At 61.9% G+C, this 24741-nt stretch overlaps 1 protein-coding gene across 1 annotated transcript in view; it reads right to left on the bottom strand.

Moving 5' to 3' along the window:
- The window catches only part of SSPO (SCO-spondin), a 58029-nt gene that overhangs the window by 6248 nt on the left and 27040 nt on the right, over nt 1-24741 (bottom strand). The window contains 45 exon segments of the mRNA XM_011941434.1: nt 156-358; nt 495-633; nt 1041-1157; nt 1309-1467; nt 1758-2036; nt 2317-2363; nt 2638-2762; nt 3004-3134; nt 3816-3983; nt 4358-4702; nt 4893-4939; nt 5015-5167; nt 5441-5687; nt 5782-5913; nt 6676-6843; nt 7045-7254; nt 7774-7929; nt 8078-8119; nt 8438-8661; nt 8786-8916; nt 10026-10192; nt 10476-10675; nt 10779-10875; nt 11206-11406; nt 11637-11807; nt 11927-12118; nt 12210-12256; nt 12807-12976; nt 13987-14066; nt 14192-14362; nt 14513-14719; nt 14913-14965; nt 15620-15714; nt 17532-17677; nt 17893-18024; nt 18413-18583; nt 18763-18809; nt 20051-20303; nt 20977-21141; nt 21453-21626; nt 22888-22979; nt 23161-23286; nt 23370-23499; nt 23624-23746; nt 23847-24026. Of these exon segments, the coding sequence (XP_011796824.1) occupies nt 156-358; nt 495-633; nt 1041-1157; nt 1309-1467; nt 1758-2036; nt 2317-2363; nt 2638-2762; nt 3004-3134; nt 3816-3983; nt 4358-4702; nt 4893-4939; nt 5015-5167; nt 5441-5687; nt 5782-5913; nt 6676-6843; nt 7045-7254; nt 7774-7929; nt 8078-8119; nt 8438-8661; nt 8786-8916; nt 10026-10192; nt 10476-10675; nt 10779-10875; nt 11206-11406; nt 11637-11807; nt 11927-12118; nt 12210-12256; nt 12807-12976; nt 13987-14066; nt 14192-14362; nt 14513-14719; nt 14913-14965; nt 15620-15714; nt 17532-17677; nt 17893-18024; nt 18413-18583; nt 18763-18809; nt 20051-20303; nt 20977-21141; nt 21453-21626; nt 22888-22979; nt 23161-23286; nt 23370-23499; nt 23624-23746; nt 23847-24026 (6813 nt within the window).

Here is a 24741-nt window from a genome sequence, read left to right as displayed (position 1 = left end):
GATAGGGAGATGGGAGGGACCCAGCAACTCCAGTCCCAGGGAGGGGGCTGCCCGGAGTCCGAACTCCTCTTCCCACACCTACCCCCCACAACTGGGGCAGGGCCTGGGCTCGGCAGCAATGGAGGGATCACTCACCTGCCACCCAGGACACTCACCCGGGCAGGGCTGCAGGTTACACTCCTGCCATTGCTCCGTGTCCTGGGCCTGGCATGGTGCCATCCCAGGACCTCCCTCACAGCTCCGATGTCGCTCCATAGTGCCCCCACCACAGGGGGCCGAGCAACTGCTCCAGGCTGACCAAGGCCCAAGGACTGGACACTCCTGGTGTGGGCACACCAGGGACCCGTTGACACAGGTGCTGTGCACAGGGGTAAGCACAAAGGGCTCCAGTCAGGGTGAACATAACCCTTGCTCCCCAGCAATGCTGACGAAGGCTGACCTGCCCCATGCCTCCACCCAAAGCTCCCTTAGCCCTGGCGGGGCTGCAGCCATACCAGTTTTGGCAGTCCAGCTGCACCACCTGGTCCGGGGCCAGCTCCCAAGAGGCATTGGCACTAGGGAGGCCACAGCGGCAAGAGGAGATTGGCACACAGTGCCCATCCTGGACCAGCTGGCCAGGGGGACAGCGGCAGCCTAGGGATGTGGGTAAACAGGCCGAACAAGATTGGCTGCTCAGGCAGGGCTTACCCAATGGATCCTCCCCCGGCAACCAGATCGAGTTCAAAGCCTGGTTTCCACAGTGCCTCCCACTGCCCATGCACAGGAAAGGGCTGCTCTAGCCTGTGTGGGCACCACCCAGTAACCCTGACAGCCACCTGAGCATCCACATGGAACAGTGGCCCTGAGTGACGCTCACTCCTTGCAGGACTCAGAGCTGGCTGCTGAAAGTGACCACTTTCCTGCCCCGCCACTCATGACCCAGCAGTCTGAACTTCCCCCACCCCTGCCCGAGATCACACACTCTCTGGGAACAGGAGGCAGTTGCGGGATGCCCAGGCTTTCCGGGAACTCCCAGCCAGGGGGTGGGACCTGCTGGCTACCTGGGCGGCAGGGTCCCTGTAGACACTGAACGCGGTCCCAGAGGTCGGCACAGCTGCGTGGGCACTGGTTGGCACAGTCGAGGGTGAGTACAGTGTTTCGGGCCTCGCAGCTCTCACCTGAGCATCAGATGATAGGAGTCCGTGTTGGGGACACTTTTGGCTCCCCGCTTCTACTGCACGGCTCTGGGGTAGAGGCAACTCTCCCCTCAGGTTTGATCTCAGATGTTCCTGTCCCAGACCCTCCTCTGGATGCAGGGATGGGAGTTACCTGGGCAGGGCCCTCTGTTGCAGCTTTCTGTCTGAGCCCATGGCCCCCGGCAGCCTCCTCCAGTGGGGGCCTCTGTCCCTCTCCAGCGTAGCCTGAACCCCCCACTGCAGGGCATCTGGCAGGGGCTCCATGGCCCCCACAGACTCCACTGGCACGAGTCTGGGGAAGGCACAATGGAGTCAGTACCCAGGCCCACCTCCAGCCTTCCCCTCAAGGCTTGAGTTCTGTCGCTGCAAACGCTCCGGCTGGCCTTAAAGCCCTCTAGGCCCTCCAGCTCCTCTTTCTAGCTGCTGCCTGGACCCCACCCCAGCTTCAAATCCTGCAGGCCCTAGAGGCAAGCAGGAGGGGCAGCAGATCAATGCGCTCTATAGCCTAGCCCCTTCCACAAGGTTCCCCCAACCTGCACTCCAGGCCCCTCCTGTCCTGTGGCCTCTGCCTCTCGCCATTACCAGGGCAGGCTCCAGGGTCAGGGCAGAGGCGCTGCTGGCGGAGGGGTGCAGTGCAGAGGTGAGGGGCTCCAGTCCAGGGCCTCCCTGTCGCAGGATCCAGACAGAGCCGGTGGCGGTGCTGCTCTGAAGCCAGCAGCGGGGCCGAGGTGGGAGAGAGGCTGGTTGCATCCTGGAGCCAGCGCTCCTCTAGGGCAGTTCTGGAGGCAGGGTCCAGGGCACTGGGCGGCAGGCAGGGCCCACAGGGCGACCACTCGGACCACTCACTCAGAGGCAGAAGACCTGGAACGGCAGGGTGTGGGTGCCCTTCCCAGTGACCGCCCCCCAGCCCAGAGACCCTGGTGGACAGGCAGGAGGGGCTCAGGGTCATGACCAGGAAATGCTGGAAACAGGAAGGCTGAGGGTGGTGTGGGGGCAGGGGAGGGTGGTGTGGGGGCAGGGTAGGGTGTTTGCCATCCCTGTTTGCCTGGGACTGTCCCCGTCTTAGCACTGAAAGTTCTGCATCCCAGAAATCCCCCAGTCCCAAACAATGGGGACAGTTGTCTCCATAGGTCAGGGTTACCTTGACAGTCCTGGCTGGTGCAGTGCAGCTCCCCACGCCGGCATTCACTGCGGGAGGGGGTGGTCAGGGTAGACTAAGGGAGGCAGGACCCAGCCCAGGACCTCCCGGGCGGGGGGGCGGTCATACAAGGGTAACCTGAGCCCTAGGCACATTTGGGGCAAGATAAGGGAGCTACAAACTCTGGCATCTCATAGTCTTCTGTCCTGAGGCTGGACTGGGCCCCCCAGGCCTCCCTGCCCTATTCCCTGGCCCCAGCACTCTGTCTCCCTTCCCCCGTCACTCATCACTCCTTACACCCTAACTCCTTCCCCCATCACTCACCACTCCTTACAGCCCAGCTGCAGGCGGTCCCCAGGGGCCAGGGTTATCCTGGCTCCCGCTGCTGAGGTATGCCAGCAGTTACACTGCTCCGGAGGAATGCAGCCCCCAGCCTGCTCCAGCAGCCCCTGGGTGGAAGGAGAGACGGGACAGTGATCATCGTGTCATCCCAGCACCCAGCACTGTGCCCTGCCTGCAGCAGGTGCATATGCATGATGCCGAGTGAACGGCAAGCTGGGAGGAGGCACCAAGTTCCAAGGAGTTTGAAGGAGGTGGGGTCACCATGGACATCACAGAGATAAGGAGGAGTGGGAGGGTGGGCAGAGGACCCCCTTTTTCTTGGAAGTTGCCCCAGCTCCCAGCTCTCACCTTGGGGCAGTAGCAGCCCGGCTGGCAGGGCGGCAGGTCCTGGCAGAGCTGATGGCTCAGGTGTGTGGCACAGAGCCCAGCGCAGGGGGAGCCGCAGGCATGGAACTCAAAGGGAGGCGTGCAGCTGTCCTCTGGGGGAGATGCGGGAGAGGCAGGCTGGTGGGGGAACAGCCCAGAGACACCACTCCCAAAGCCCAGAGAACATGCTGCATGGTTCCACTGAGGCCCCTTGGGGTCACCTGGCAAGAGTACAAGATGCCCACCCTCCACATGTCAGAACAAACCAGTGTCCCCCATCTGGCACCCACTCAGCTCCTGTGGGCACCTCCAGGGAAGATCAGGATGGGTTGGGCCTTGGAGAGCCAGGAGGATGCCTGGAGGAGGCAGCTGAGGAGGGGGCTGCAGGAGTGAGGGGCCTGGCAGGTGCTCCAGAGATTGGCAGATGGGAGACAGAGGGGCAGAGATAGGAGACAGGGGCAGAGATGGAAGGCAGGAGGGCAGCCGCAGCAGGAGGCGGGCAAGACACCCTCCTAGAGGGCAGCTACACGGGCTAAAGTCACAGGCGGGCTGGCAACTGCAGGGTGGACAAATTGTGGTGAGGGATTGGGGGCGCAGCTGTGACGGAGTATCTGGGGAGAGCAGGGGAGCGGCTGGGTCCGAGGGCAGGCACGGGTGCGGGCACAGGCGCAGGCAGCCGCTTTGAGGTCTTGGGGGCATTACATTGGCTGTGAGGGGAGCAGGGAGTTCCAACAGGGACCCTTGGTGGCTGCTGCCCTGCTCAGCTCCCTGTTTTCTTGCTCCTGGAGCCTCACCAGAACAGTTGCCGATAAGGCAAGGCCGGAAGTGGCCATCCAGCCGCGTGCAGGGGGCGCCTGTCCTGGCCCCTTGGGATGCCGGGCCCTGGTGTCGGTAGCGCTGCTGCACCAGCACCCGGCAAGAGCAGCGCGTCCAGCTGCTCCAGCTGCTCCACACACACTCCTCTAGGGACCAGAGGGGTGTGTCAGCCCCCCTCTCCCCTGCCTGCCCTCCCTCTCACCCCAGCCCTGCTGACACCCTCCACAGGAAACAGGCAAGAGGGGCCTGAAAGGCTGGGCTGGCTGGACGCCCTCTCACCCCACAAGGAGGGCCCAAGAGAAGAGATGGTGGGAAGACGAAAGGAACTGAGCAAAACCCTTCTGACAGAGAATTCCTAGGTCCCACTCTCACCAGTGACAGCACCACCCCAGACCCTGGGGAGCACAGACAGGGCAGGCTTATTTGAAGGGATCATCCGGGAACTAGAAAAATATTTATTTTCTGAATCTCCCAAGGTAGGAAAAGTGGGGAGGTGATTTCACTTCCCCGGCACACTCACCCGGGCAGGGCCCTGGGTAGCAGCCCTGGGTGTCCAGGTGGAGGAAGGTGCCATTGCAGGTGGGGTCGGCCTTGGCTATCAGGCAGGGGCAGGACCCAGAGCGAGAGGCCAGGCCCGGGCCACAGCTGCGGGAACAGGGCCCCCACGGGCCCCAGGAGCAGGCCTCCAGCAGCCCTGGGCAAGGCTGCTGCCCGCAGGGCTGGGTCTGGGTGTCAGGGCCCAGGCAGGGTGGGCTCCCATGGTGAGGGGCTGCGGCCCTGCAGGCCCGGGTTCGGACCTGGTTTCCACCTCCACAGGAGACAGGGCAGTCAGACCAGGAGGACCACAGTGTCCAGGCCTCAGGCACTGTGGGAGGGCACAGGTGAGGTCAGAGGAGGTGGAGGGAGCAAAGGCCAGAGGACTGGGTCGGGACATGCAGGGTGGCCCAGGGAGTGGCAGTTAAGTAAGGTGGGAGAAAATGAGGCCCAGAGCACATGGCAGGCAAAGCATGAGGCTAGAAGCATGGCTGAGGCGGGGATCCAGAGGCAGCCCAGACCTGCACACTCTGTGTCTTCACAGATCACACCCTCCGGGGTGCAGGAGCTGGGAAAGAGCCAGGACTCAGGACTCTGCTCTCCAGCAGGGCGGCTCCAGCCCCGCTCCCTGCCCTGCACTCACCACTGCTGGCACTCCCCGTGCAGCCAGCTGTCCCCCAGGGTGCGGGGGCGAGTGCCCTGCAGGCACAGGGGTGGGCACGAGGGCTGAGGACAGGGCTGGCTCTGGGACTGTTCCTCGCGACACTCCGGGGCCCATGAGCCCGACGTGGAGGACCTGGGTGGGGCCAGGGCAGAGGAGGTGAGAGATGGCCCAGGCCCCTCATCACTTGTCTGTCTTCTGGTGAGACACCCTGACAGGACACCTCAGGGTGGGCATGGAGACAGCTAAGGAAAAGCCAGGGCAACCAGGGACAGAGCTGGCCAGGGTCTGGGGTGGTGCTGTCACTGGTGAGAGTGGGACCTAGGAACTCTGTCAGAAGGGAGACTGCACCTTGCAGAGTGAGGCCCTGGGTGGCAGAGGGGACCTCTAGCCCTGCCAGCCCCATACCGGAAGCGGCTCTGCTGCCCTCCGGGCCCACATGAGTGGCTGCAGGGACTCCAGGCCGACCAGTGGCTCCAGGCACAATGGGTGGGAGGCGGGCAGGGCTGAGCCGTGCAGAAGAGCCGCCCAGCTTGGCATGAGCAGTTGTTGCAGGCATCCTGGTGCTGGCTCCCCGGGGCCCAAATGTGGCCCTGGGCATCGGTGCAGTCACAGTGCCCAATTGGCACGCAGCCGCCATCCTGCTCCAGAGACCCTGTGGGGCAAGGGCTGGAGCTGGCACCCCTGGCCCCACCCACACCTTCCCACTCAGCCACCCTGATACTCCTGAAGGACAGGGCAGCACCTACCCTTTGGGCAGCGGCAGCCCTTCTGGCAGACCTGGTCGTCCTGACACACAATTCCCTCCTGGAGGTCTGAGCAGCGGCGGGGGCAGCGGTTGGCACAGGTGACCACCTCCATGCCTGCTGGGCAGCCAGCCTCTAAGCAGATGGGGGGGCCCAGAGTCAGGAGGGCCCAGGGCTCAGAAACCCTCCCTCTGCCCTGCTGGGGGCTCCCTACATCCATGAGGCTACAGGAGCCATCCCATCCCCCACGCTGGAGCCCACTGAAACACAGAAGACTCAGGAAGACTCTGGGATTGGGACATTCTAGGTAGACAGTGAGTTCCTCTCACCTCCTGTGAGTTCTCAGCACCTACCCTGGTACCCAGTAAATGTTTGCGGAGGTGGACTAAATGTGTGGGTCTCAAAAGCCAACAGTGTCACCTGGAGCCTGTGTCCCCCCAGAGGGTGGGTGGGGATAGAGGAGGGGAGCCCTGGGGGAACCCATGCCACGGGGCTGGTGAGCTGGGGAGGGCCAATTAAAGACGCTGAAGCTTGGGGGTGACAGGAGGCGGCGCAGGCTCAGCTACAGTCACTGGCTCTACCCACCACCCACAAGTGCCACACCCGCTTCTGACAGGGCCACTGTCAAAGCCTCCAAAAATCATGACAGGACTGGGTGGTTCTTTCCTACCTCGGGGGTGGGAAAGCGGAGAGGAGCTCTCCTGTTGGTTGGGGTGGCCGGGGTGGATCTTTGGGCCTTGGCACAGACAACAGACACGCTCAGGGTATCCTTGCCCAATGCCAGGCCCAGCCATTCACCCAGACGGCTCAGTTTCCAAACTGGCCCGTGAGGTTGCAGCCGGGCCCCATGCAGAGTGGAGCCCAACGGGTGGGACAGGACTGTCACCACTGACATACCACAAGGCGTGGGATTGCAGAGCCGGGCCTGGTGCCGCTCCCCAGCACAGGGGGCACCCCCGTTCTTGGGTGGGGGGCTCGAGCAGCTGCGGCTTCTCAGGGATTGGCCTCCGCCACAGCTGCGGTCACACCAGGACCAGGGACTCCAGCGTGACCAGCCCCCGGGCACTGTGTGGGAAAGAGAACGGCCACCTGAGGGGTCGGCTCAGGCAGGGCGCCCCCACCTCTCCCACGAGCCCGGGTCAGGATCTGGTGCCAGAGATGGAAGTGCCACACAGGTAGGCTGGGTGCCTGGGAGGGGGCACTGATGCCAGGGGCCTTCCAGGGGCAGAGCCTAGGGTACGCCCTGGTCTCCCCCAGCTGCCTCACCTGGGCAGGCTCGCAGGTTACAGAAGCGGCGCTCTTGGTAGGCAGTAAGGATGTCGGGGCACCAGTGCCCGCTGGGCCCAGGGGGACGGTATGCCCGCAGGCGGCGCTGCTGACCCACCCCGCAGCTGCGGGAGCAAGGTTCCCACGGGGCCCAGGAGGTCCAGGAACAGTTCCCAGCCCCACAGCCAGGGCCAGGGCACAGGGGCAGCTCTGTGACACAAAGCGGAGCTGGAGCCAGTCCCAGCTGCACGACACCTGCCCAGCCTTTCCTCTCTGCTCCCAGCTTAAGGGTAGAACTCCACCACCCAGGCTTAAGGGTAGAACTCCACCACCCAGGCCAGCCTTGTCCAGAGCTCTGGGCTCTCAGTCTGGATCTGACATTGACTACTGTGCGGCTTTGACAACTGGGCCTCAGTATCCCCTTTTCTCATCGGGGACAGTAATCCCAGACTCACAGGGCTGCAGAGGGATTTGGGTGGGACCTTGGGGTGGCTGGAGAGTTCAGCACACACACAAGAGAACAAGGGATGTGCTGGAAGTTGGGCTCCCCAGCAGCTGCTGAGGTTGGCAAAGAGGACCCAGAGCCCGGAGTCAGACACGGATTTGAAATGAGATGTCAACACTAGAAACCAATGATTACTTGAGGGGTATCAGATGTTGGGACTTGGGGGTTACAATGAGTTATCCGAGGGTGGTGCTGGGGTCAGAGGTTGAGGCTGGAAGGTGCACCTGTGCACAAGGGCAGGTTGCAGGGGCGCTCCTGTAATGGGTCACCCATGGTGCAGTTAGCCAGGCAGAGGCGGCTGCGGCTGCGCCGTGCAGGGCGAGCAGGGTCCGTGCAGCTTCTGGAGCAGGGGGACCAGGAGGACCACGGGCCCCAGCCACCTGGGGGAGGGAGTGGGGAGGGCGCCTCCTGGGATGAGTCGGGCCTGAGCTTCAGCCTCTCCAGGAAGCAGGGGAGGGGGGAAGGGTCCCTGGGCTTCTCTTCCCACAGGGAGGCCATGAGGCAGAGGTGCAGGGAGTCTGGAGCTACCTGGAAGGCCTGTCACTGGCTCCACCGTGGACCCTTCAGCCCCTGTGCCAAAGGAAACCCCACTCAGAAATGGTTTTGTACCCACAGTGCACCAGGACCACGCCTAAGGCTGGCAGCTGCCACTGCGGGCTCACAGCTACCTAGTCCAGCCCTCCTCAGCTGGAGCTCCTGTGGACACCCAGGCCCCAAGCACAGGATCAAGGCCTTTGCTCAAGCTGTCCCTTCCCTTCCAATACTGGTCAAAGTTCCCTCCCTCCCTCAAAACCCCTCAGATACTGCCTCCTCCAAGAAGACCTCCTAGATGTTTGTCCAGTGCCGTCCTGACCCCAGCCCTGCCCACCACCTTCCTGTTGTCCTTACCAGGGCAGTCTGGGCTGGGGCAGTACTCAAGGCCCTGGCGGGGCCCACGGCAGCCCTGACCACTGGGGACGGGCATGGGGAGCACACACTGGCGGCTGCGGGTGCGGGTGCCCAGCCCACCACAGGAGCGAGAGCATGGGCCCCACGGGCTCCAGGGACCGAAACCACCGCCGGCCTCGAAGCAGTCCTCCAGGGAGCAAGACAGCGTCCCATGTGCACAGGAGCTGGGGGAAGAGCCAGGTTAACCCAGCCCAGGTGGGGTCAGAGGGCAGACTGGGGTTCCTGGCCTCTTACCCTCTAACCCCTCCCTCCTCTGAAAATCTCCTTGACCCTCACCATCCCCCTCACCAGTTGCCGCAGCTTGTATGAAGTGTCTGACCCGAGCCGAGCTCATCTCCAGGCCCGAGGGACTGACCAGAGTCAGCTCTGGCGGCTCCCAGCTCCTGCAGTAGCCAGGCTGTCAGCACACAAGGGCACTCCTGGGGAAGTGGGGCAGAGGAGACAGCATTACAGCACAGGCCACCCACCCCGGGCTGTGCACATGCCCTGGAGAAACTTGGGGAGGGTCAGTGTGAGGACCCAGAAGAGGGCTTCAGGCTCCAGGAAAGCATTTCCAGGAGCAGGGGGCTGTTCACCCACGTCAGGGGCATGAGCACACCATGAGAGGGGCATGGCCTGGGCTTGGCTTGAGCTGGCTTCCCCACACAGAGCGCCCAGCAGGACACAAGGAGGCGTCAACACAGGCCCTCACAGACTCAGATGCGGTGCGGGGGCAGAAAGAGCCTGAGCCAGGAATCAGGATGTCAGGTTGGGGTCTGGCTCTCCTGCTGTGTGTGACCTTGGTGTGTCCCCTCCCCTCTCTGGGGCTCACTGTCACCATCTCTAGGTCTAGGAGGTGAGACCAGGTAGCTGCTCTGGTCCCTCCTGGCTATGGCATCCTGGAACTCTGGCTCAGGGGTGGCCACTGGGCAGCCGGCCTTAGGATTAGGAAAGCGATCCCTGTGTGCCCGCTGGGCTCAGCAGAGCAGAGCTGGCCGCGGCTGCCGCCTGGATGCACAGCGGGGGACCAGCTGGGGCCAAGGGGAGTGAAGGTGAGGGGCACTGTTCCCACAAGTGTGTGACAGGCAAGAGAGGGGCGGTGATGACCCATGCCCCGCAGTGGAGGACAGGAAGGTGAGGCTGGGCCAGTGAGGTTGGGGGACCTGAGAACCTGGCAGGAAACTGCCCCTCCCTGCCAGGGTGAGGGGTCAGCGGGAAACACAGGGGCGGGTGAGAGCCCCGGCGGGGCTGGGAGATGTGCCGGTCAGGAGCAGAGGCCAGGCAAGGCCAGAGGCGGCAGGTGTCCCCCATTCCCGGGGAACCAGGGACCCCGGGAGTCTGCGTCTAACTGTGCCTGCCCCCAACGCTGTCAGCAGAGGCCTCAGGTGGCCTCACCAGCCTGTATTCTGCTTAGGGGCCTGCCCAGGGGCGATAGGGTCTGCAAAAGTGACAGACATGACAGAGGGGACAGGTAAAGGAAGGGCAGGCAGGGCAAGGAGTGGTGGACAGGTTGTGGGGTGGACAGGTTGTGGGGTGGACAGGTTCTGACCTGCACACAGGCCAGGCGGTGCTGGAAGGTGCCCTCGGGGCAGTGGCAGCCCTCCTCACAGCCCTCAGAGAAGCAGCCCACCTGCTGCGTGATGTGGGCACAGGAGAAGGGGCATCCCTCGCCGGGCTGGCACTCGCGGTACAGGCGGCCGGCCGGGCAACCTGCCTCTGAGGCAGCAGCCACATCAGCGCCTGCTCCAGCCCCGGCCCTCACTGCCCACCTCAGGGAGTGCCTTTCACCTGCCCATCTCCCCGCCATGGGCACTGCCCCCTCCCACAGGCTCCCACAGTCTGGCTGAGTCCTCCTTCACCTGTCCATCGATGGTGGGAGGGCACTGGGGGACAGGTGGGGGTGAGGAGGGACAGGCCAAAAGGCAACCATGAGTCAGGGTCAAAAGCCAGGATGGGACTCAAAGGTCAGAGGGGGGTTAGGCCCGGGGCTGGCGCTCACCTCTGCAGACCTGCGTGCTGCATCTGCGGCTCTGGCGGGCAGGCCCTGGGCAGGGAGGACGGGCACAGCGCCGGGAGCGCAGCTGCTCCCCACCCCCACACGAAACACTGCAGTCTTCCCAAGGGCCCCAAGAGCTCCACACCCCAGGGTCCGGGCAGCCAGGCACCTCCCGGCATTGCAGAATGCCTGCCACACAGGTGCTGGGGACAAGGGAGGGACTTCAGAGACAGGACCAGCCCCATGCCCTGAGGGCTCCCCTCCTGGGCTCTACGCACCTCCCTGTCCCCACTTTTCTTGGCTTACCAGTTGTCGCACGGCCCAGTGACCACCTCTCCCGGTTCCAGGCTCTCCCAGGAGCTAAATCTAGACCCTGCTGACCGACTCTGGTTCTCAGGGATCCCTGAGGGGCACAGGAGTGGGGGGTGGGGGCTCCAGACAGCTCAGCTCCCCCTATCCATCCTTTCTCCCACCCCATGGCCTTCTACTCCCCACCCTCTTGCCTCTACCGCATGGCACCCTATGTCCTGAACAAGGGAGGCAGACGCTCCAGCCAGACAGCCCTGGGTTTGGGGGTGGGGGGTGGGGTGGGTCGAGGGACACAAAGGCCTAGAGAGCTGGTAATTGCTCATTTTTGTCCTGCAGCCCCAGGCTGGGCCCCTGAGGAAGTAGCACAGGAGCCGGACAGGTGGCACTGCAGTGCTGGGGCCTGGGGGAGAGGGGAGGCACTCACCCATGGCTCCAGGCTGGTACTGGCAGCGGCAGCGGGCCAGGGGCACGCACAGCCCATCCTGGGAGAGCTGGCCCAAGGGGCACCCACAGCTGGGCTGGCAGCCCGCAGAGCCTGGCTGGCACACACTCCCAGGGGACAGGTCCTGGCAGGAGCGGGGGCAGGGCTGCCCACAGGGGTGCAGGCTCTGGCCACCCCCACAGTCTATGCAGGAAGAAAACAGAGAGGGTGGTCACTGAAGGGCATCCTGAGGGATCTGCAGACCTCCTGCCATGCCTATCCCCCACTCCGGCCCGCCACCTTGACCAGGTCCATGACTGATGGCCTGGGAACTGTCCCTTGAGAGAATGACATGATGTGTGTGGAGGTCAGAGGCCAGAGTCAGCATCTCCCTAGACTTAGAGGCACCCTCCCAGACCTTACTGAAGCCTGACCTGTGCACCGGGTGGAATTGTCCTGGCAAGGGCGACTCTGCGTGTGGCTCCCAGGGCAGGGCCTCCCTCCCTCAGGGGTGGGGGGCCGGCTGCATGCCCGGCTCCGGTGGGACTGCCCCAAGCACTTGTCGCAGGAAGACCATGGCCCCCATGGGCCCCAGGCTCCGTCCACTGTGCCAGGAAGACAGATCATCGGCATTAGGAGGCCCAGGAGGCCCCAGGTCAGCAGGGTTGGAGCAGGGCTTTAGGGCCTTTTGCGGGAGGGGCGTGGGCCTCGTGGGGCATCACACCTGGGCATGTGGCGGAGCTGGGGCAGGCCTCCCTCTGATGCTGGGCCCCTGCCTCCCCAGTCTCCCCGGTGCATGGGGCACCCCCATGCTGAGGAGTAGGGCAGGCACAGGCCCTGGAGCGGCTCCTGGTCTGGTTCCTGCAGGGCTGGGAGCACATTGTCCACTCCGACCATGGGCACCAGCCTCCGGGCACTGTGAGGAGAACGGAGGGCACTGGGGTGCAACCCGTCCCTTCTCCGGTCCCAGGCCCCCCTCCTTACCTCCCTCCAAGCTGGGCATATACCTGGGCAGGGCAGGTCTGTGCAGTTCAGCCTCCCCTCCAGGCAGGTGCTGGGCAGGGGGTGCAGACACAGAAGGAAGAGGCAGCAGCTCAGTCCCACCCCAAACCCTAACCCTGCACCCCCCACTGCCTCTCCCCTCCCCTCATCCTTATGATTGATCCTCAGTGTTCTCCCAGACAGTGCTCCATCTCCCAGCTCTCCAGTGCCTCCCCATCCTGCTCCCCGTCCCACTTAGTTGGCCCTCTCAGAAGGGGTCACCAGCTGATGCCTTCTCTTGACGAAGGACTACAGGTACCCGGGAGCCAACTGTGTGGTCAGACGGGTTGTGAACGCCATTATCTGTCACTCCTCCCGCCCAGGCTCCTCCTGCCCAGACCCCTCTTGCCCCTGAGCACACGCCCAGCCCCTGCAGACACACAGGCTTAGCTTCAGCTTCCTCGCCTATCACACGCGGGTCATGGTGCCTGCCCACATCTGCTCAGGGATTGTGGGGGGCAAATGTGACATCCGCGGAGACTCCGGAGAGCTCAAGAGCATGGGATGAAGTGGGGCGACTCCTGCTGGCATCCCTGCCTCCCGCCACGGCAGGGGCCCCTTACCAGTGGTTGCAACCATCAGGCCTTGCCAGCTGAGCCCCCGGATGGTGCCGCTGCCCGGTCAGCAGGTCCAGGCAGCCGCAGTGACCCGGCTGCACGCAGATGGCCCCGTTGGAGCTCAGTACCTGGCCTGGTGGGCAGTAGCAGCCAGGCTGGCAGCGCCACACGCAGTGCTGGGGGACAGTAAGTGGGGGGCCATCAGCAGAAAAAGGGAAGCTATGCAGGGAAGACAATGGAACAAGGGGCTGGGGAGGAAAGTATGACGGTGGCCTCACGTTTTAAACACAGAGTACACCTTGTAGTGCCAATGAGAGAGGCAGGAAGGGGGCCCAGCCTTGCAGTTTCCACTGGAGTCTCTGAGTTGGCCCCTCCCTGGGGGTGGAGGGGAGGGAGGAGCAGCTGAGGAGGTTCCCTTTGGCTCCCTGGGGTAGGGATTTGGAGCTAGGTGTTCCCAAATGTAAAACCCCAATTCCAGTGAGTGACCTGGACTGATGGCCTGGGACCTGGGGCATGTCCCAGACCTCTCTAGAACTTGGAGAGCTGGCTGGGCAAGGGGGCAGTTTGGGAAGGAGCTGGGAGGTCCTGGGGCGGCTTGGAGCAGGCACTGCCTGCAATGACCTTCTCTTCTCTTCTAACTCCTCCTCTTTCTCCTCCCTGTCCCCATCTCCCTTAGCACCCCCACACCCAAGGCCTCGAAGCCCTCCCTCATTCTTCACGGCCCCTACTGTGTCCATTCTTTCATGCATGTCCATCGTGCTCAGCCCAGAATGTGGGCTCCGTGGTGACCCTATGTTTGCTTCCCTTTGTGTCCAGGGTGCCTGGGTGGGCACACAGTGGACACCCACTCCCCCACCCACACACACATGCAGGTCTAGACACCAACGTGCTCACGGGGTTCGAGATGATTTCCCCCTTCCTTTGTGTTTACGCCATTTTTGTCATAAACGTCTGATCTACAGACAAGGGCTGTTGGGTGAGGCTGGCTCTCTGTGGGGCGAGGCTGGTGTCTCTCTGGGATGGGCTGGCATGCTCTGTGAACTGAAGCCAGAGCCCCCACCCATGCCCACCTGTGCTGGGCTGTCCAGGCCCCAGCAAAAACAGGCCATGAGCCCAAAGCCATGCCCTGCCCTCCCGCAAAGTGGGCCTTGGGTCAGGTGGCAGTACCAAGGGAGCTGGGACTCACCACTAGGTCATCACAGGAACGAGGGCATGGAGGGCCACAGGGACTATACTCTGCCCCTTCAATGGCGGTGCAATTGGTCACTGAGGGCAGACAGGATGGGCTAAGAGCTGTGTGGGGTCATCCACCCTGGCCTGTCTCCCTGGAATGCTTCCTCTAACTCCCCTTCCTCCGTCCCTGATCCCCACCCCCCATCCCTGGCAGGTACCTGGGCAGGGCAGAGCCTGGCAGGCCTCCCCCTGGGCCCGTGGCCCCTCGCAGTAATCCCCGAGGCCCTGGGGTGGGGGTTGGTCACAGGCCCGGGTCCGGCTCCGCAGGCCTCCCCCACAGCTCCGGCTACAGTGGGACCAGGGCCCCCATGGACCCCATCCCCCAGCTCCTGGGGGGACAGCACAGGAAGGAGTGAGGAGGGGCTTAGCTGGGGGGCCAGGGGGCAGTTGGTACAAGGCAGCAGCATCCACAGTACACAGTGGGCACCACCCTGGGCTCTGCAGGAGGGTCCAGGCGGGCAGGGCGGGCAGGCACTCACCATCACACGCCGGCAGGAGACATGGCTCCTCCTCAGCCTCGGGGCCTGGGCAGAGAGGTGTGTGGGTGGCTGGCAGGGGCAGCGGAGCCACAGTGGATGGCGCTGCACTGGGGGACCTGGCACAGAACCGGTGCCGATGGCGTCGGGCACGGCCACAGGAGGCTGAACACTGGCTCCAAGGGGTCCAGGGTGACCACGTGGGCTCACCTAAGGGATGCCCAGGAGGCAGGCAGGCAGGAGGCAGACAGGCACAAGCTGGACAGGCTAAAGATGGAGCATGGTGCCCCTGCTCCCCGCCTCTCCTGATGGCTTTCCTCCCCCAGTCTCAGCCCTGGCCCGCTTCTGCAGCCGAGGGATGGGGGAGCTGGGGTGCAAGTCAGAAGTGGGGATGCTTCCTTACCCTCCACACAAGTCCAGGAGCTGCAGTTGGCGATGAGCCCAGAGACACAGGAGCTGTGGGGAGCAGCAGAGGGTCAGGTGGTCCATGGGCTGCATTGTGGCCCCCCAAACCCTCAAGTTCAAGTCCTAGCCCCAGTCCCTGGGAATGGGAGCTTATTTGAAGATGAGGTCTGTACAGAGGTGATTGGGTTAAAAGGAGGTCACTGAGGTGGCCCTAGTTTTAATGCATCTTGTGTCCTTTATAAGAAGAGAAAATGTGGGAACATGACGTGAAGAGACAGCGAGAAGGCCACCTATAGGTCAAGGAGTGCCAAGGATTTCCAGCAAACTCCCAGAAGAGGAGAGAGGCCTTGAATAGTCTCCCTTGCAGCCCTCAGAAGCAGCCTACCTGCCAACACCTTGATCCTGGGCGTCCAGGATCTGTGAGACCATCACGGGCTGCTGCTCAAGCCCCCAGTGCATGGCACTTGGTGGCAGCAGCCCCAGGAGGCTCACACAGGGTGGGAGAGGGAAGACAGATGGGGGACAGGGGAAGGGAGGGGTACGGGCAGGTGCAGCCTTAGAGGGCTGGACGACTGTGCCGAGGGGCTGGGGATGGGGGGCACGTGTGTCTCTGTCCCCAACTGGAGCCAAAGTCCCTGCCTCTGAAGAGGGACAGCGGGTCCTCGGAAGTCACAGGGCCATAATGAGGTGGGGGCGGTGTCTCACCAGTTTTCACATGGACGAACCACAGTGCTGCCTGGAGGGTAGAGGTGCCCCTCGTAGGCACAAGGGCAGTCCTGGGTGGGCACACACACGTTGTTCTGGAATCGAAACCCTCTATCATCTTCTGGCTCCAGATGGGCTGGGCCTGAGCTCCCCACCCCTGGTCACAGCCAGCATGCAATCCTCAAGCTCCCCCTTAAAAGCCACCCACCCTCCTTCCACAGACATGCAGCTCTCCCCACTGCCCTCCTGCCGGGCAAATGCAGACCATCAGCTTAGGGGCCATGGGGGCATGGACCCTCCAATTTCTAGGAGAAAAAGACCATCTTAAATTGCAGGACATGAGACTGAACTGTCGAATCCCCATGAAGTCAGCCATGAAAACATGAACTGTGCAATTTGTACAGCAATGGTAGGAAAAGACACACTTTCATCAACAAAATAAAAACAGAAAAACATGGTGCACAGGCAGACCGGACAGAAGTCCTTCAGATTTAAAATAAACAGCCGTCTTGTGGCACACGATTCAAAGTCGAATGCTCTGAAGTTTACGGGCCAGGGCCTGGGAAGCACTTTCCCTGCGCCGTCTCACTGACTCCCATGACTGGCTGTAATTTTACCCTAATTTACAAAGGAAGGAACTGAGGCACAAGAATACACTACCCCGAAGCTCGCTGGGCTACTAGTAAAAGAGCCTGATTTGAACTCAGATATGATTACAACGTGTCCCTTAACCACACCCTATAACTCACCCCACGGCTTTGTTCAATCCCACCATGCAGCCAGCATTTCCTAGCCCCAATTCCCACCACCCTCTGACTAGAATGGCCACCTCTCTGCTCTCCAATCTCAGATCTTCAAGTGCAGGACCACCTCCTCCAGGAAGCCTGCCATGCCTCCCTACTCTCCACACCCTCCAGTCTTTGATGTTCAAGTCAGGACCACCTCCTACAGGGAGCCTTCCATGGCTGACCTAGCCCACTCCACAATGTGCAAAGCTCACTTCCTGCCCATCTGATGGCTTCATCTTCATTTTAGGGGCTCTGGGTCTGGTTTCCCCAGACTGGAAGCTTCTTGAGGGCAGAGACTACTCCTTCCCCACAGAACAGCTCAGCCAGAGACTAAACATACAGTAGGTGCTCGATAAATAACTGGTGATAACATACTGGACAGAGCACTTGAGCAGGGACAATTCACAAAGACCTTCTAGACCTATCACCATTTTTTACCAGTGAAGAAACAGAGGTGGGTGGTCCATGGGCTGCATTGTGGCCCCCCAAACCCTCAAGTTCAAGTCCTAGCCCCAGTCCCTGGGAATGGGAGCTTATTTGGAGATGAGGTCTGTACAGAGGTGATTGGGTTAAAAGGAGGTCACTGAGGTGGCCCTAGTTTTAATGCATCTTGTGTCCTTTATAAGAAGAGAAAATGTGGGAACATGACGTGAAGAGACAGGGAGAAGGCCACCTACAGACCAAGGAGTGCCAAGGATTTCCAGCAAACTCCCAGAAGAGGAGAGAGGCCTTGAACAGTCTCCCTTGCAGCCCTCAGGAGCCTACCCGCCAACACCATGATCCTGGGCTTCCAGGATCTGTGAGACCATCAGGGGCCACTGCTCAAGACCCCCCACAGTGCATGGCACTCGGTGGCAGCAGCCCCAGGAGGCTCACACAGGTGGGGAGAGGGATGACAGATGGGGGACAGGGGAGGGAGGGGAGAGGGATGAGACCTGCCCAGGATCCCCTGCTGGTTCCTGCCATGAGTTCAGTATCCTTTCCTCAACCTTGCAGGGTCTCCCTGTCTCCAGCCCCATACCCTTTGTTCTTCGCTGTCCAGATCCTGCCTGTCCCTTCCCTGCCACCCCACGGTCCCCAAGCTGTGTGGAGGCCCCGCTGGGGCCAGGCAGAGGGACACTCACCAGCAGAAGCATCCCAGAGGGGCAGTGGCAGCCAGGGTGGCAGGTCTTGTTAGTCCCTCTTGAAGCGCTGAGCTCTGCACAGGAGGCAGGGCCCTGGGCACAGTCCAGCCACTGCTTGCCCCTGGGACACACGCCAGGCACTGGCCCTGGGGACATAGAAGTTGAGAGCCCAGCCCCAGAGCACTCAGCTCTCCCCTGAGCTCCCAACCTGGGAGAGGCACCAGCTCTGGGTATGGGTGGGGTGGTCATGGGGGCTGCACAACGGCTGAGGGACAGGGCTGTGCTGCGGTGGTGGATGGGGGTTGACAGTGCCCTGGGTTGGTAAGAATGAGAACTGGAGGGTCCCCAGGGCAGCCCTCACCTGTGCAGGGCTGCAGGCCACAGGTGGAGAACTCCATGGGGCTGTGCAGGCCACTGCCCCGGGTGCGGTTCCTGTAGCCACCACCACAGGGCACGGAGCACGGAGACCAAGGGCCCCACTCCCCACCAGGACCTGGGGGTGGTACCCAGGTCACCACAGGCCCTGCCTCTCGTGCCCACCTCACCTTCTTCTCCTCCCACCCAGACACCCCTGGGATCCCTCCACCGCTTCACCTGTAGTGTCATATCCTACCTAAGGTGCCTCACACCTGCTTGAGGGGCTCCAGTATTCGGCCTAGAACTGGGCTGGTCTCTAGAGAGAAGCTGGGGCTACTCTGAGGAGGGGCCCTGTTAGGGAACAGACCCTCAAGGAATCTCTGGGGACAACCTCTTAGTGGCATCTCTTAATGAAGTCTCTTGCACTTCTCTGGAGGTTCAGGGTGGGGGGTGATGGGAGTCTTCTTGGCTTCTCTCTGGAAGGTTCTTTAAGGAGGTCTCAGGACCTCAGTCCTAGCTCTCACCTCGGCATGGCCGCAGGCTGCAGAATTCAGCCTCCATGGTGGGGCCTTGGCACTCAGCACCCCCAAAGGCAGCTGGGGGTGCAGTGCCTGCCCGGAAGCGGCGCCGAATGCCCACGTTGCAGCTGCGGCTACAGAGACTCCACGGGGTCCAGGGACTCCAGCCACAGGCCACTGCCAGGGTGTGTTGGGGGCAGAGGGCAGTGTGTGTGAAACCAGGTCAGTCTTTTCATACCCTAACTTCCCTGGGGACCACTGAGCTCCCAGGAGTTTATCTCAGAAAGGGCCTAAGTCCCCTATGGTCCCTGAGGACCCACCACTGCCCAATTCCTGTGCCCCAAGCATGGGGGTACCTGGGCAGTGCTCCGAGGTGCATGCCATCTCACCAGAGACACAGGTGCTGCAGAGAGAGGGGGCAATAAGGCTCTACCTGGCCATCATGGCCACAGTCAGCCCTTACCCCCGGGGAAGCAGCTGAGGCCACTGCAGAAGAGAAACCTGAGGGTCTGGGGCGTGAAGCCTGCTGCCCACGTCCTCTGTGAAGTTCACGATGCACCCTCAGTGAGCCCCACAACACCCAGGCACTGTGCTGTCCTTTGTCCCAAGGTCTCATCCATTTGTATTTATTGCGAAATGACCTTGAGGGCCGGGGCCAGGTAGGAGGGATTTAGAGAGAGCTGGAGTTCTTCTAGGAGGGAGAACTGGGTACTTCTCCACACTTGCTGTTCTCTCCAATACATGTTTTAAAGCCTATTTATCAAATACTGGAGGTCCCAGAAAAAGATCAGAGAGACGAAAAGTGAGAAAGAAAGGACAGGAGGGAGGATGAATGAAGGAGGAGGAAATCGAAGGAGGGGCAGGGTACATAAAGTAAAAAGAGGGAAATGAAGAATGGCCCGGGTACAGTGGCTCACGCCTGTAATCCGAGCACTTTGGGAGGCTGAGGCAGGTGGATCACTTGAGGTCAGGAGTTGGAGACCAGCCTGGTCAAATGGTGAAACCCTGTCTCTACTAAAAATACAAAAATTAGCCTGGCATGGCAGTAGGTGCCTGTAATCCCAGCTACTAGGGAGGCTGAGGCAGGAGAATTGCTTGAACCCGGGAAGTGGAGGTTGCAGTGAGCTGAGAGGCAGAGGTTGCAATGAGCTGAGGTCGCACCACTGCACTCCAGCCTGAGCGACAGAGCGAGACTCCATCTCAAAAAAAAAAAGAAGGAAACGAAGTGAAAGAAAAAGAAAAAGGAGGGAAATGGCTTGAGCACCCTCTGCTGGCAGGTCCTGATGTCAGCTTTGGGTATTGGGCACTTGAATGTTTCTGAACAGAAATCAAGTGGATCCCAGGTATGAAATTATATTCAGGAAAGAGAACCAGAGAAAGCTGTGATGAGAGGTTAGACCCTCTCCCATCTCTAGTTCTATCATAAATCGCTCCATCGATCTGAGACCCAATCTTCCCATAAGTCAAATGGGGATGACCACTCGCTCTAGTATTCCCAGGACCCTGCCTGGCACCCATGGCTGCTGTGTTGTGTTTGGGGAACGGAGCACCCCACCACGGGGTGTGTTTGTGGGAGGGAGCCCACGCCTGCCCACCTCTAGATCCCCGGCCCCTCTCCCACCCTGCCCCCACGCTACGACCCACCAGTTGTTGCAGGAGTCCAGGCGAGCCATTGCTCCTGGTGCATAGAGCTGCCCGTGCAGCTGGCAGGGGCACTGACTGCGGGGCAGGCAGCTAGCATTGTGCAGGAAGAGACCAGGGGGGCAGGCGCAGCCAGGGGTGCAGAAGCCCAAACACTCTATCCCAGGGCCGTGCGTCAGGCACAGCCGAGGGCAAGGACCCCCCTCCTGGCGACACTGCTCTGCTGAGCGGAACACCATGTTCTCCGGGCACTGGGCTGGATAGGAAGACAAAGCAGGTCTCAGCAGGGGCAGGAGGGATGGGAAGGGATGGGAAGGGAAAAGAGGCAGAGGTGTGGAAGGGAACCTGCAAGCAGGGCATGGGGCGGCAGCCTGCCGGGCAATAGTGTGCCAAAGAAGCCACGCCTCCTGCCCCTACCCTCACAGCTTTGCTCCAGTGTCTGGGATGGTGCCAGTACACAGTCATGGCTTTGCTCCATTTTAATACAAATATTCTTGAAAACAGACCACGAGTACTCCAGTCATCTGGGATGGGAGGAGCGCTCAGAGGACGAAAGAGAGTAAGGAAGAGGCCAGGAGCTTCAAACTACGAGCTCTGCTCCCCCACGATTCTGACCGTGAGTGTGTTCTGCCCTGAGGAAGGCCAGTCTGACTCCCTCGGGGAGCCTGTTCTCTGGGGAAGGAGGCCTGCCTCCACCAAAGAAGAGCAAAGGGCTGAGGGGCTACAGCTGCTGGGACCTGGTCCCAGGCAGGTGGGAGAGGCAGGGAGCTAGAAGAGACACAGGAAATCCCAGGCTCCGTTAGCTCCAGGAATTACCTGGCCTGGAGTCAGAGGACAGTGATGGGCGAAGGTGAGGGTGGGGAAAAGGTCGAAATCCCCAGGAGCTGGGCCAGGGAGGCCCGCTGCAAAACAGGCAGAGAGTCTGGTACCTGTGCAGGGCTGCATGTTGCAGTCCCTGGTCTGACTGTGGGGTCCTGGGCACGAGGTGTCCCCAGGAGCCAAGCTGGAGCAGCTGCGCCCACGTGTCTGGATGCCTCCGTCACAGGGGGCTGAGCAAGTGGACCAGGGAGCCCACAGACCCCAGATGCTTGGCACTGCCAGGAAGAGCCCAATCCAGAGTCACAGACACCAGCATGGCAAAGACAGTCCAGGGCAGGGCATTGTGGGGCTGGAGCTGTGTAGCCTGCAGAGTCTTAACTGCAACCTCTAGCTCCCACCAACAGCTACCACTCAGGCTGGCTTCCTGGGTGATGGCTGGGGTGGGAGAGGCTTAAGGACAACAGCCAGGTTTGCTCCAACCCTCGGCCCCCACTCCAGGTGTCTAGAACCGCCTCAAGGGGGCATTCTTCTTTGCTTCTCATCCCACCCCAGTGTCCGAGCCACACCTGAGCCTGAGGGGGAGTACCTGGGCATACAGGGGGGCTGCAGGGCTCCTCCTGGGTGGCCTCTCCTGGGCAGGATGAATCCCCAGGGCTGGGGCAGAGTCGGGAACGACTGCGCCAGCCAGGGCCCCCTCCGGGGACAAGGCAGCTCTGGGAGCAGGAGGACCAGGAAGTCCAGGGCGTCCAGCCCAGCACCTCTGCGGAGGATGAACAGGGCAGGCCATTTGTGCCAAGGCCTTTTCTGGCAGGGCTGGGGAGGGTCGGGGAGCCTGGGTTAGGTCTGAGAAACCAGGTGGGCAGAAGAGGGTTCACAAGGAGGGAGGCTGCTCTGGGCTCAGGGTGCAGCCTCTGCCCCTTCTCAGTTCACTTGCTGGGACCCCCCACTCCAGTCCTTTTTTCTGTTTTGGGGGGTTGAGGACAGGACCTGTTAGCTGGAGTGCAGTGGGCATGCTTATAGCTTGCTGCAGCCTCTACCTCCTAAGCTCTACCTCCTAATCTCCCATCTCAGCCTCCCGAGGAGCTGGGACCATGGACGTGTGCCACCACGGCAGCTACATTTTTAATTTTTTTTTTTTTTTTTTTTTTTTTTTAGAGATGGGGTCTCTGTTACCCGGGCTGGTCTTGAACTCCTGGCCTCAAGCAATCCTCCCACCTTGGCCTCCCAAGGTGCTGGAATTATAGGCGTGGGCCACCGCACCCGGCCTCCAGCCCCATTTCTCACCCTCAGAGCCAGGCACGGAGCCTCCTGTGAACCTGGGCTCAACTACATTCCCACATCTCTCTCCTGGACTCGGACAACACCTCAGCAGGAAGGACTACCAAAAATCCTCATGTTTCCCCCACATCAACGCTTCCTGATCCTTCTATGCCAGAAACTAATTAAGAGTCCCTGTGGACACTGTCAATGTCCCACCAGCCACTCCCCACTGGCCCCTCTTTCCCTCCTACTACAAGATCCTGGCCAAGACCCGATGCACCCTGCCTCTCTTCCCTCTCCCCTCCCCCACTCTCCTCTTGCTTTCCCCTTGCCCACCTCATCCCATTGCCCTGCACACCAATGAGGCTGGGCCTGCTCTGCAGAGACCTCCATTGACACAGGCACTGTCTGAGGGGCACCCGGTGGGTGGACAGAGGGAAACCATCTGGCACCTTCATCTGGCCTCTAAATGCTGCTGCTGGCCTCCCTCAAACCCTCAGCCTCACCTCTCTCGCCCAGCTCTGCAGTCGTCTGCTCCACCCAGGCCAGCCTGCTCCTGGTGCCCGGGCAGTCTGGGCGGGAGTCTGCCTCTCCCCATCAAAGCCCCTCCACCAAGGCCAGTTCAAGGGCTGCCTCTCAGACTGCAGAGGCGTTACCAATCCCCCACGTAGAGTGGCCAGTGGGTCCCATCCTGTGTGTTCCCAGGGTACAGAATTGGGAGGAGGAAGAGGGGGCTTCTGCATCCAGGCTCCCGGCTATACCTGTCCCACACTCTGTGTGGCAGCCCTGCAGTTCCTGCCTGTCACCTTCACAGGGGGCGCCTCCCCAGGCTGCCGGAGGGTTGGAGGGAGACCTGGGGAGAGACGCAGCCCTCAGCACCGGCTCTGCTCTCTCCCTGCCCTCACTCCTGCCTTCTTCATCCTTCATCACCTGTCTACCATCTTCCCCCTACCGCCCCCTCAGGGCTGGCCTGGCTCCTTGCCTCCCTGGCCCCCACCATTCCTTCTCACACTGCCGCCCACCCCGTTCCACACCTGAACCTGGCCCTCACTCCAGAGCCACAGGAGCGGTCGCAGGGAGCCCAGGAGGACCAGGCTGACCAGCCGCAGGGCAGGGGGCAGCCCCCTGGTTGGCACAGCAACTCCCCCTTCTCACACACGCTGCAGGGGAGGGAGAGGCTGAAGAACTGGTCGGGGCTGGGGAGACCCCAGCACAGTGCCCTCCCGGGCGCGGCCACCCTCACCATTGGCTGCAGTTGGGCAGGACGAAGGACACCCCTGGCCACTTCAGCTCTTCGCCCACCAGGCAGGGGCACTCAGAGAGGGGCAGGCAGCGAGTGTCATGCAGAAGGAGTCCCGGGGGACAGCGGCATCCTGGCGTGTGTGGAAGAGGGCACTCAGCTCCAAGGGGCACAGCAGTGAGGGGAAGCTGGAGACTGGGGGCTGGTGGGCCTGGGTGGGCACCCCACAGTTTCCCTGCAGGCCAGGTCTGCCTCACCTTCCACGCAATGCCCACTGCAGCTTCTGTTAGCCTTGGGATCCAGGCAGGAGGGTGGGCACGGGGGCACTAGCCCCTTCTGGCACAGATCAGCACTCACATACACACGGCCCAGCTCGCAGTCTGGTGGGAGATGGGCACCAGGTGAGCCTGAGTGCTGGGAGGTCCAACTACCTCATGCCCACAGTGCTCTCTTCCTGCCCCCGGCCCAGCTCCCCCTTACCTGTGCCACCTGAGCAGGGCTGCAAGCCGCAGGGTACCCTCTCTTGGGAGGGCCCGGGGCAGGGGGCACCGCTATTCTTGGGTGGGGGGTCCACACAGCTTCTCCGGCGACTCTGATGGCCACCCCCACAGGAGACACTGCAGGGCCCCCAGGCCTCCCACATGGCCCATGCCCCAGCCACTGTTGGGGAAAGAAGGACCAGCAGGAGGGGCCCAGGAGACACAGGCTATGAGAGACTGGCTGGAGCCAGGGCTCCCCTCCTTCCCCAGCCTGGGCAGTGGCCAGCAAGGCAGCCAAGGGCCCTGCCCTGGGCACTCCACAGCTCCTCTTCTGTCCCAGAAAACCTCCCCTAGGTGGCAGGTGCCTGGAGAAAGGGTTCTAGGTGCCTCCCAGGACAAAAGCTCTGCTCTCCGGGAAGGGGCTGGGACTGCGGGAATCCTGGGGAGAGCTGCCCTGATGGCAGCTGTAGGGTCATCACAGCCAGGGAGGAGCCAGGGTGGGGCTGAAGAGGCCCCTGTATGGGGAGCCCCTCTCTGCCATGCACAGAAGGGGGTGAGGGCCACTCCCTTGGACTGACGGAATAAAAGAGCGACAAGGCCTTCAGCATGGCACCCAGGGACAAGTGGCACAGCCGGCTGATACCTGAGGCCCGGCTCCAAACACCCCCACACATCATCTCCCTTAATCCTTGCAGTGCCTTCTGAGGCAGGAATGACCATTATTTCCAGGCTATACACAAGAACCTGAGTCTCGGCTCAGGCAGGAAAGGAGGGCAGGGCTGGCCGGGAGGCTCTCAGATGGAAACCCACCCCAGGTTTCCCACCTGAAGGGTCCTGAGGAGACTGGATGAGGGGCTTCCCCACTTTCCTCTGGGAGCAGGGGCTTTCCTGAGGAA

This window comes from Colobus angolensis, unplaced genomic scaffold, assembly GCF_000951035.1.
Source record: "Colobus angolensis palliatus isolate OR3802 unplaced genomic scaffold, Cang.pa_1.0 Scaffold2, whole genome shotgun sequence".
NCBI lineage: Eukaryota > Metazoa > Chordata > Mammalia > Primates > Cercopithecidae > Colobus > Colobus angolensis.
This window is presented reverse-complemented; position numbering and strand designations above follow the sequence as displayed.